We start from the raw sequence: 12257 nt of genomic DNA on the forward strand, positions 1-12257 counted from the left end.
GTGTTCAGTGGCTCATGCCTGTAATCCCAACACTTTGGGAGGTCAAAGTGGGAGGATCTTGTGAGCCCAGGAGTTTGAGCAGCATGGTGAGACCACATGTCTACCAAAAAGAAAAAAAAAAAAGCAGGATGTCATGTCCTGCGTCTACAGTGGGAGGATCACTGGAACTGGAGTTCAAGGCTGCAGGGAGCCAAGATTATGCCAGTGTACTCCAGCCTCGGTGAAAGAGGAAGACTGATTCTAACTAAACAAATAAGTAAATAAATTAGCAAGTGAGTGACTGAATGAATGGATGGAATAAAAGCTGAATCATCAAAATATTACCTCTTAGTAATTTTATTTTATTTTATTTTTTCTGAGATGGAGTTTTGCTCTCTCGCCCAGGCTGGAGTGTAGTGGCATGGCTAGGCTCATGTAGCCTCTGCCTCTGAGGTTCAAGTGATTCTCCTGCCTCAGCCTCCTGAGTAGCTGAGATTACAGGTGCCCAACACCATGCCCAGCTAATTTTTATATTTTTAGTAGAGACAGCGTTTCACCATGTTCGCCAGGCTGGTCTCTAACTGCTGACCTTCAGTGTTCTGCCTGTTTCAGCCTCCCAAAGTGCTGGGACTACAGGTGTGAGCCACTGCACCTGGCCACCGCATAATACTTTATTTATTGTGGTACTTAGTGAATTTGTCATTATCTTCCAAGAACTTATTATATAAAATGAGCTGCATAATTCAAAGAATGCGTCTCCCCCAACGTTTTTCATTAACAGTCTATATGTAATGAAGATTGACTGGGTCCTAAAGTCTTCTTACCTAATGTAAATATATTGCCCCACACTCATCCTTTCTTCTTGGTGTTTTCCAGTTCTCTCTTTTTTCTCAACTGTTTATCTTAGGCTTCTTTTTTAATACCTGATTTGCCACTTTCTCATAGCTTTTATCTTTTTTAAATAACTTACCCTGTTATCACTAATCTGTATCATTTTTTAAATAGGATTCAGTTTTTTTTCTCCATATAAGTGAACCTGCTAAGCTAATCATTCAAGGCAATGTGTGTCTCTGAATTGGTGTAATTTTGGTAGTATCTTCCAAAAAAATCCTTGCATTTAGTTTTCTTTCCTCTTAACCCAAACTTACCTACCTTTATGTATTTTCCTCTAATTGGGGTGGGAAGATACTTTAAATTTTAGAATTTACTATGTTATCAGTACAGTTTAGGCTTGAGAAAATCAAATGAAATAACTTCTTAAATTAAGACTCTGATTTATTTTTAGGAGGAAAAGAGGTGACAAGTACAGAAGAAGTAAAAGGTGTTCATTGGGCTTCATGGACATGTGTTTCAGGCCTTGAAGTAAATGGAATTTGGCCCAAGTATTCAGATATCAACGATGTAAATTCAGTAGATGGAAATTATATTGGCCAAGTTTTAGTTACAGCTGATGACTATGGAATTATAAAATTATTCCGATATCCATGTTTAAGAAAAGGTACTTTTTCTTTCAAAATATTATTAAGTAACCTTTCTCTCACAAAAGACTTTTATATTCTTGCAGAAAATTAGTCTTGAGATAAAGGATTTTGCATTTTTTAAATGTACACTGATGAAGAGTTTTATTTTGCTAATTCAAAAATTAATGTCATATGTTGCATTTATTTTGATCATGAAGTTTTATTAGAAAATTCTTTTTGAATTCATATGTTGTTATGAATGCACTGTATCTTTTTTTAAAAAAAAAAAATTTTTCATTTCATTTCCTGAATTCCTTCATATAGTCAGACTATACAATGATGATTGTTTTTGTTTTTGTTTTGTTTTTTTAGATAAAGTCTTGCTCTGTTGCCCAGGCTGGAGTGCGCTGCAGCCTCCACCTTCTGGGTTCCAGCAATTCTCCTGCCTCAGCCTCCTGGGTAGCTGGGATTACAGGCATGCGCCACCACACCCAGCTGATTTTTGTATTTTTAGTAGAGATAGGGTTTTACCATGTTGGCCAGACTGTGTCTTAAACTCCTGACCTAAGGTCATCTGCCTGCCTTGGCCTTCCAAAGTACTAGGATTACAGGTATGAGCTGGGGTCTGATATGATTTAGCTTTGTGTCCCCAGCCAAATCTCATTTTGATTTGTAATCCTCAGGTGTTAAGGGAGAAACCTGGTGGGAAGTGATTCGATTATGGGCAGTTTCCCCCATGCTGCTGTTGTGGTAGTGAATGAATTCTCACAAAATCTAATGGTTGTATAAATGGTAGTTTTTCCTGTGACTTCACATACTTCTCCTTCCTGCCACCCTGTGAAGAAGATGCCTTGCTTCCCTTTCCCCTTCTGCCATGATTATAAGTTTCCTGAGGCCTCCCCAGCCGTGCTGAACTGTGAGTCAATTAAACCTCTTTCCTTTATAAATTACTCAGTTGTGGGCAGTTCTTTAAAGCAGCATGAAAACGGACTAATACAGGGTCTTATCATTTGGTTATTTTCTACATGTTTTATATGTCACCTCTTTTTCTTGGATCTCTTCTAAAATGATAGGAATCACTCTGTTCATAGACCTGGGATAATTAAATAAAATGCTCTATTAGGCATCATTTGTTTATTCCATGCCTATTTCATAAAGTATTTGAGTCAGCTTATAACAAGTCCATATGTACTAAAGTAATTATACAAATAGACAATCAGTATCAGGGAAATATAAATAGAAGTACCATATTCAAACTAAATAAAATGATAGCAGTCAAACATCAAATTTGATTCTGAGCTTCCTGGAAACCAAAAATAAAGCAGGGCATAAAATAGTTTCATTATATATTTTTTAAAAAATAAAAGCATACTTACTCCTCTAGCAAATCAAAGTTTCTTTGAAAATTTTCAGAGAACTTTCCTGTGGTATGGGACTTTATACTAGGTACAGTGAATGTGTATTTTTAGAGCATCAACACCTATAGCAGATGCAGTAGTGATTTTTACCTGGCTTGTTGATATAAGCCGTTGGGCAAACATTAAATGTGCAGCTTAGTAAAGGTGATTTTGGGGAATAGCTAAAGTCGTTTGATTCCAATATATAATCTACTGATGTCAAACTTAAGGGCTTGATTTTTCCAGAAGCCCAGGCTTGTATTTCTGTTGTGCTCCTAAGGTACAGTGATGAGTTTAAGGTCTTGCCAGCTTGCTGTGTTGTTGATTCCTGCCTGTGAGATGTCAGCTTCCTAGGTGCATGTGAAAATATTTTACTAAGTATGTTAATAAAAATTAGTCCATTTTCACACTGCTACAAAGAACTTCCTGGACTGGATAATTTATTTTTTTTAAATGAGGTTTAATTGACTCACAGTTCCTCATGGCTGGGGAGGACCTCAGGAAATTCACAGTCATGGCAGAAGGAGAGGGGGAAGCAAGGCACATCTTACATGGCAGCAGGAGAGACAGTGGGAGCAATGGGGGAACTACCAAACACTTTTATACCATTAGATCTCGTGAGAACTCACTATCACGAGAACAACATGAGGGAAACTGCCTCCGTGATTCAATCACCTCCCACCAGATCCCTCCTTCAACATGTGGGGATTACAATTTGAGATGAGATTTGGGTGGGGACACAGAGCCAAACCATATCAAAAGGCTGACTAAATCTCTAGCAATTAAAGTACCCTATTTTTGAGTCCTACCACATAGCCAGAACATGCAAGTCACCATGCACAACAAATTTTAAGATGATACTTGCCTGGTTATACTGTGAGATTCAGTAAGAGTCATGATGATCTTACTTTAGTCATTCCTCCTACTTATTGTTTCACATACTGACCTCTATGCAAAAACAGAAATGCTTTAATCTTCTGAGTTTTCTTAGTCAAGTGAATAGTATTTATTGATTATTGTTATAATTTGTAAGATATTTCATTTATAATATGTATAGTAGTTCTTTGAACTGCTTTGTGAATATTTTACCAAAGTCTAGTTAGCCTTATCTAAGAGATTATTCACTCCTTCAAGGACAGAAGTATAAATTGTTTTTCTTTTTTGTTTCCCTTTTGTTAGACTTTTGTTAGTAATGCATTTTCTAGTAAGAATGATTTTTATTTCTAGGCACTTGTGAGTCAACTTGAGATTGTGGCTAGGTAAGTGGGAAAGACAGAATATGACTACTGTGTTTTTAATGGATTAGCATAAGTATTTAAACTTTTATGTTTTGCAGACCACTCAGGCCAAAAAAGATTATGTATTTATTGAATTCACATAATTATATACTTTGAAGTTAGCAGTATTACTAGAAAAATTCTCTTTTTAGGTTAATTACTAAGTTGCATTGCTAGTCCAACTTAAGGTTAGAAAAATGTAGCTGATATATTATTATATTTTGGGTATCCACTCAGGTAATATTCATTAGGTGACTTTTTAGAAGTGTAGCATTTACAAAATGTGGATTTGAAATAATAGAAGTAGTTTACATTTTAAAAACATTGTAATTGAAACAAAAAAATATGAAGTTAGCTCAAAGAAAGAATGCTTATGAGCCACATGTACCCTACATTTACTGCACTTTAATTTCAGCCGAAAGCATTCCACTCCCTCTATATGTTTTTTTTCATTATCATTCTCTTTTTCTCTAGTTTCACCTGCTCTTGACCATAATCTCTCTGAAAGAATCCAGTACTCTTCCCAGGCAGCAGCATAGGGGCTGTGGTAGAGGGTGAGTAGGTCAGGACTGGGGAGAATGGAGAGGGCAGGATTAGTTTAGTCTATCCCCTTCATCACTGTTAATAATGGCCAAGACCCTCTCTGTACTTCTTATTGGCAAATGAAAATTTATATTTGGAGAAAGTATCATTTAGATTGTAGGAAATACGTAGGGAAAACAATATCTAACAAAATATCTAACAAAAAAATTTATAAAAGAGACTGATTTAGTGCTGTCTTCCATTCTGTTGCATGTAGCTTTAATGCCTTTTAATGCTGCAAAATATTGTGTTGTAAATATATGCTGCAATTTATGCATTTGTTCTCCTGTCATTGGACATTTGGGTCATTTATAATCTTTTGATATTAAATGCAAGTTTCTCAAAGGAGTGAAATACCTAGGAGTGAAATTTCTGGGTCATGGAGAATGTGAACTTTATAAGAAAATTATTTTCCAAAATGGTAATACAATTTTACAAAGCCTGTGGATTCAGCACTTGATATTGCTACACTGTCTAATTTTTGCAAATTCAGTTAGTGTAAATGATGTCACATTGAGGTCTTAATTTTCATATTTCTGACTATGAATGAGGTTAATCATCTTTTAAAATATGTTTTGGTCTTTGAGTTTTCTCCTCTGTCAAACATAGGTTCATATCTCTTTCCTATTTTTCTATTGTGTTATTTATTTTATTAATCTGTATGAGTTACTTTATATGCTCTAATGATACAAATGCTTTGTAATTTTTATACTTTGCAGTTGTCTTTTCCCAGTTTGTGGCTTGCCTTTTTATTTTCTTAATAATGTGTTTTCTTGGCCAGTTCTTAATTTCAGTGTAGTCCAGTCTGTTTCTCTTTCTTTTCCTATAGGTAGTAAAGTTTTATATATTAAGAAATTCTTACTTTTACTAGTGTCAGATATTTTCATATATTTATATATTCCCATATCTAGAAGTTTAATATCCTTAAAACATGGTTAAATGGAAAAAATCTTTTGTCATATTGCTACAATTTATTCAAAATACTTAGTTCATATCAGCTTTGTGTGAAAATACACATTAAAACACATTAGAAAAGAAATGGAGTCATTGAAACACAAATACTTCAGTATATTTCTTTATGCTTACCAAGAATTTTCATTGTCTTTTAAATTAGGAAAGCTTCTGTGATCATTATAGCTTGCTTTGATAAATCTTTTCTCTGAGATATTCGTCCTCAGTGATTACTGTTTAGGCCTTAACTATTCTTATTATTTAATCATTTTATCCTGATTTTCATAATTAAAAGGTACCTTGTGAGCATATAATCCAATTTATATTTTAAAATGAGGAAATGGAGTCCAAAAGAGGTTTAGTGGAATGCTCAAACTTCTGTGCTATTAAATGGTCAAACCAGTGCTCAAGCCACTAGTCTTTTGATTTCAATTCTGTTACTCTTTAAGCTACATCAAATTTTTGCCCTCTTCTGTGCATTATAGGGGTTGGAATCATGTTCATGGCTTTTTAGTTTCCTTCACTACTCTTTCTTCCATTACAATTTAGCATTCCAACTCAAACGTCCAGGCAGAGCAAAGGGAAATTTAATCTTTCCTTTTACTTACTTTTCTCTTTCTTCAAATATTTAATGAGTTTTTGCTATATACCAGGCACCCAGGGATATATATTAAACAAAATATCACTGCTGTCTTCAAGGAGCTTATAGTTTTATTGGAGGAGTTAACATGTAAATAGAGTATTACATTTCAGTGTTATATAAGTATAATCACAAGGGGTAATCACAGAGAATTCTGGAAGCATGTAACTTGGTGAGTCAAGGTCACTTCATGAAAGATTTGATATCTAAGTTTGCTTTTAAGATACACATTTATCAGAACAAGTTATTAAAAATTAAATTGGTTATTAAAAATTATTAACACAGTCCCAATGACTAAAAATAACTTATTTCCCTTAGACTTATTTTATAACTTTCTTGTTTAGTTGCCTTGGTTTATCCAAGAGTGTCTTTGAAAAGTCTCAAAAGTTTGGAAGGAACTTACAGGATTATTTGTACCTCTCTCTCTATCACTCAGCATAGGCAGAGTAGATGCTCAGATAATTCTTTTTAATTTGCCCTAACATGACAAATTAGTACATTGTAGAACTTGGAATTTTATTTGTTAGAATTTCTGGCTTTAACTTTTAAGACTCTCTGGTGTCTAGGAGTGCTTAAGGGTTGCATTAATGGAAGTAGTAGTCAAAGCTCCCTTGACAGGCAAGTAATGCATTCCTGTATAAGAGCGCTTACCTTATAGGGCTTTGCTGAGTTGAACTAGGGGAAGTTAAATTAGTGTCTTAGATTAAACTACATTAAAAATTTATTCCTAAAATAACAGTATTACTACGAAGCAGCAGTAAATTGTAACTTTAGATGACTTTTGATTGTATTTTATGCTTTAATAATGATAGTTATCCCTAAATTCAGGACTAAGGTGAAAGTTTTTCTCCAGAATTTCATTGATGGGGCCTTGGCATCCTGATACACAAGATATACAAGTCTTCTATAACTTAATATAACTGAATATAAAATGTTTAAAAAATATCAAAATGAAGCTAAGCATTATTGTATCCTGTGCACTTTATCAAGAATATGTATATATTGTCGCATACCAGGAGAAGGAGGAGATAGAAAATATATTTTTAAAATATATTATTGTCAGATGCAGTGGCTAATGCCTGTAATTCCAACACTTTAAGAGTCTAAGGCAGGAGGATTTCTTGAGCCCAGGAGTTTGAGACCAGCCTGGGCAACATAGCAAGACCCTGTCTCTGCCATAAATCAATAAATAAAATATATACCTATTATCACACAAATTTTTAATGAAATTAACCACAAAGTTAAATGATTCCTTTATAAGTGGAGAAATTGGGTGTATACCACCTTAGCCAAATGATACAGGTTAACGTCTCTCATGATAGAACTGACCATATCCCCTGAAATGACATATCCAAAAGGATACAACATTGCTCATGCCCAAAACACGTCACCTGAATCTAATGATGAAAAGGCATTAGACAAAACCCAAACTGAAAGATATTTTTTAAAGCATCTGGATTTTTAAAATGATTATAAAGGACATTTTTGGAACAATGGACATATTTGACTTTGATTACTATGTGTTACATTGATTGACTTTTTATGTTGAACCAAACTTGTATTCCTGGCATAAATTTCATTTGATTATATTGTATAATCATTCTTATATATTGCTGAATTCAGTTTGCTATTATTTTGTTGATGAAAGGATCCTCTGGCTGCTTGGGTTGAGAATAATGGGGGTAAGGTCGATTTGATTAGTCCTTTGAATTTCACTTACAACCAAAGGCCTCAGGCCAAAACATTTAAACGTCTTAATCTAAAAACAGTTGATCCCCAGGTTTTTCTAAAAGTAGTAAGAAAATGCCTCATAGCCCATGTGGTTCCTTGTGAATCAGCAGAGGAGGTATTTGCATTCCTTGATATAGATCCATTCATTTGTTCATTCAACCAATTTTTGAGTCAGCATTTTTCCCATTTGTTCATAATTCATATAATAAGATGACACAGTGATTAACGTATAAAAATTGCTTGAAATGGTATTCTGTGTGATAGCATTTGTTTATCAATTTAAAGATATATTTTTATTATAGGGGCCAAGTTTAGAAAATACATTGGCCATTCAGCTCACGTAACTAATGTCAGATGGTCACATGATTATCAGTGGGTTATTTCTATTGGTGGAGCAGATCACTCTGTCTTTCAGTGGAAATTTATTCCTGAAAGAAAACTGAAAGATGCTCTTCACATAGCACCCCAAGGTGAGTATTATACATTACCTAAACAATTTTCCTGTCAAATAACTCTTCAGTAACCCCCAAATAACAATTTTATATTGAAGTATAATCTAGCCTCATAAGTTAACAGTATAGTTTGTTATTAGGAGAAATTTCAAGTTAAAATATTAGTTCTATGTGTTTAAAGTTAGATGTCACAGAGTATGGAATACAAAGTAATTTTGGTTGCATTTTAATCTATCAAATAATGAGTGAAGAAACAATTGTATTATGAATAGCAAAACAAACATTTAATATATCCTCTGGGAGATGGGTATCTAGATTTTGTAAATGCTTTTATTGACAAAAATTATCTAATATCAATTCATCTGTTGCATATAGTATTTTTAGCTATTTTTCATGTTAATTATAGGTTATATTCACTTATATTTGCACAGACATTTAAATTTGATGTAGCGGTCATTGGGGAGCCAGTGAAGGGATTTAAAGGAGCTATTGAGTTTGCAGTGAGTGGAGAGGAAGATAATCTGTAGTACAGTTTACTGACATCTGTGTCACTTGAATAGGTAATTTCATTTGATTGTTTTATGGCTTGTCTCCATGTCAACTGACATAGCTCTTAATCATTAATTTTACAGTGCTGTTTTGAAAATGAATCTTCTTTAAACAAGTAACATTTTATTTTTAAAAAATTACAGAAAGTCTGGCTGACTCTAATAGTGATGAATCAGATTCAGATCTGTCTGATGTTCCAGAACTGGATTCAGAAATTGAACAAGAGACACAGCTCACCTACCGTCGACAGGTAATTTTCCGTATCACAAGGTTTTCTCTGAAACAGCAGATTTCTTCTTTATCTTGCTCCTAGTTAGTCATCTGTTGTTATCTTTTGTGGCTTTAATTTCCCAAGTAATGTATGACTATTTAGTTTTCCCACTGTCAGTGTTGAAGTACGTTTGTGTAAAAATTTTTTTGTATTAAATGCTTCGTATATTAAGTGTGCTTGCCTTCTATTTGCCTATAGTCTTTTGTCATAGTATACTCACATTTATTCCCTTAAATGAAGTATATTCTTTTATGAAGTATAAAAATTTCCTGGAACACTATCTGTTTGTCAGTGTGATACATAGAAAATGTGAATTTGTTCTTTCCAAGGGAGTAAATTTCATGAATTACCTTCTCATTTAAGACAATTATTAAAGCTGATCATGTTTTCAGACAGTGTCTGAAAGTTATATTGGGAGTATATGAACACCTTTATTAATATATAGTCTAAGAATATTCCTACTTATATACATTTTTTTAAAGGTTTACAAAGAAGATCTACCTCAGCTTAAAGAACAATGCAAAGAGAAACAAAAAAGTGCTACTTCTAAAAGAAGAGAGCGGGCTCCAGGAAATAGTATTCGATTACACTTTGTTCACGGGTATAAAACAACTGTCTTTCATTTATATGTTTGAATTTTGGTTCACACTTACTAGCTTAACATCTCTAATGATAGAACTGACTGTATCCTCTGAAGTGACATATCCAAAAGGATACAACATTGCCCATGCCGAAAATGTATCACTTGAATATAATCATGAGGAGACATTAGACAAAACCAAATTGAAAGATATTTTTTAGAATATCTGGATTTTAAAAAATGATTACAAAGGACATTGTTGGGACAACTGGGCATATTTGACTTAGATTAATATGATGTATTATGTATTACATTATATGTAATACATTATATTAATGATGTGTGTGCTTTGTGAATTGGAACAAATCAACCTCTCTGTGCCTCTGTTTTTCTGTCTGTAAAATGGACATAATAGTACTGTGTTAGTCTATTTCACATTGCTATAAAGGAATACCTGAAGCTGGATAATTTATAAAGAAAAGAGGCTTATTTGGCTCAGTGTTGTGCAGGCTGCACAAGCATGGCACCAGCATCTGCTCAGCTTCTGGTGAAGTGTCAAAAAGCTTTAAGTCATGGCAGAAGGCAAAAGGGGGAACAGGTGTGTTACAAAGTGAGAGAGGAACCAAGAAAGAAGGGAAAGAATGGCACCAAGCCATTCATGAGGAATCCACCCCCATGACCCAAACACTTCCCACCAGGCCTAGCATCCCACACTGGGGATCACATTTCAACATGAGATTTGGACGGGACAAATAACCAAATCGTATCAAGTACCTGCCTTATAAGGCTCTGATGGGGAGTAAATAAGAAGTAAAATGTAAGAGATAATCATCTCCCCTTACCATGTCTAATTTAAAATGATATTGTGACTTCCACTTGCATGAGCATTTTTGCCTAAATATTTTAATTTTACTAAAATATAGGTTCTGGATTCTCTTAGAACATCTGGCAATATAGGTCTCATATTTCAGCTTGGCAGAAACAGATTTTCCAATCTGACTCTTTTCTACCTTTCACCCAGCATTAACTTTCTTACCTGACTGATAATACTTATCAAGAATTCGAAAAAGGATTTATTTAGTAAAAGTATTTTTTCTCCTATGTTAAAATGGGCAGTAGTTTCTATGCAGTTGTATTTTATGAATTGGGTTTCTTTGAAGTGCAAAGCAAGTTTGCTATGAATAGACTTACACTTTTTCCTGGATGAGTATAATATTTTAAAATTGTTGTTTTTCCTTGTCAGTATAGTGGTGAAAAAAAGAGAAAAAAATTGTTGTTTAAACTTATTTTTGGAATATATGTTGTAGTCTTTGGTCTAACAATGTGTATAAAAGGGTACAGTTTGAAAATCTTTCTCCCACCTCTGTCTTCCCAGCCATCATTTCCCCTCTCTGCAGATAGTCACCGTGACTTAGTTTCAGAAATACTTACACATATACAACAAATACAAATATGTATTCTTTTATATACTCTACTCATAAAAAGCAATTTTTTGTTTTATAGTATGTAATATTATACTTATGTAAATATTATACTGTACATACTATCCTCTACCTTGTTTTTTTTTTTCATTCAGTATTATAGCTTAGATTTAGCTATTTGTAGTCCAAGCAATTCATAAAAGTTTATTGGATCTGAGATGGTGGTTTTTTTTTTTAACTGTTTAGGCTGGGTGTGGTGGTTTACAACCTGTAATCTCAGCACTTTGGGAGGCCAAGGTTGGGGGAGCTCAGGAGTTTGAGACCAGTCTGGGCAACATGGCAAAACCCCATCTTTACAAAAAATACAAAAATTAGCCAGGCATGGTGACACACTGCTGTAGTCCAGCTACTTGAGGGGCTGAGGTGGGAGGATCATTTGAGCCTGGGAGGTAGAGGCTGCAGGGAATGGAGATCACACCACTGCACTTCAGCCTGAGCGACAGAGTGAGACCCCATATCTTAAAAAAAATTGTTTAAAATTCTGTAAAACTGGAAATTGAATGACTCACCCAAAAGGTACCTACTTCTCCCCTGTATATTCTGTTTTGATCAGATAAAAGGCCAAAATTAATTGTGTGTGATTTGTTTTCTCTATTAGTTACAGAGGTTATGACTGTCGAAGTAATCTATTTTATACTCAAATTGGTGAAATTGTGTACCATGTAGCAGCAGTGGGTGTCATTTATAATCGACAGCAGAACACACAACGTTTTTATCTGGGTCATGATGATGATATTCTCTGCCTAACTATTCATCCTTTGAAAGACTACGTGGCAACAGGCCAGGTAGGTTGGAAAGACTGACAATAAGCCAGATAAAGTACACTGTTGTTTGAGTTTAAATAAATTAATCATATATCTCCTTTGTGTTCTAGGAAATGAGAGTAAAAAATTCTTTAGGATGGGTT

At 34.2% G+C, this 12257-nt stretch overlaps 1 protein-coding gene across 19 annotated transcripts in view; it reads left to right on the forward strand.

Annotated features, from left to right (window-relative positions):
* EML5 (EMAP like 5) overlaps positions 1-12257 on the forward strand; it is a 189317-nt gene that overhangs the window by 76986 nt on the left and 100074 nt on the right. For all 19 annotated transcript variants that reach the window (XR_012516114.1, XM_039468793.2, XM_039468792.2 and 16 more), the window contains exons 10-14: positions 1265-1477; positions 8320-8487; positions 9162-9268; positions 9772-9890; positions 11949-12135. Coding sequence is in view for 18 of the 19 variants with exons in the window: in XM_039468793.2 (XP_039324727.1) it covers positions 1265-1477; positions 8320-8487; positions 9162-9268; positions 9772-9890; positions 11949-12135 (794 nt within the window). In the remaining variant the exon portion in view is untranslated. The remainder of the gene's footprint in view (positions 1-1264; positions 1478-8319; positions 8488-9161; positions 9269-9771; positions 9891-11948; positions 12136-12257) is intronic.

The sequence above is a fragment of the Saimiri boliviensis genome, chromosome 2 (assembly GCF_048565385.1).
Source record: "Saimiri boliviensis isolate mSaiBol1 chromosome 2, mSaiBol1.pri, whole genome shotgun sequence".
Classification (NCBI taxonomy): Eukaryota; Metazoa; Chordata; class Mammalia; order Primates; family Cebidae; genus Saimiri; species Saimiri boliviensis.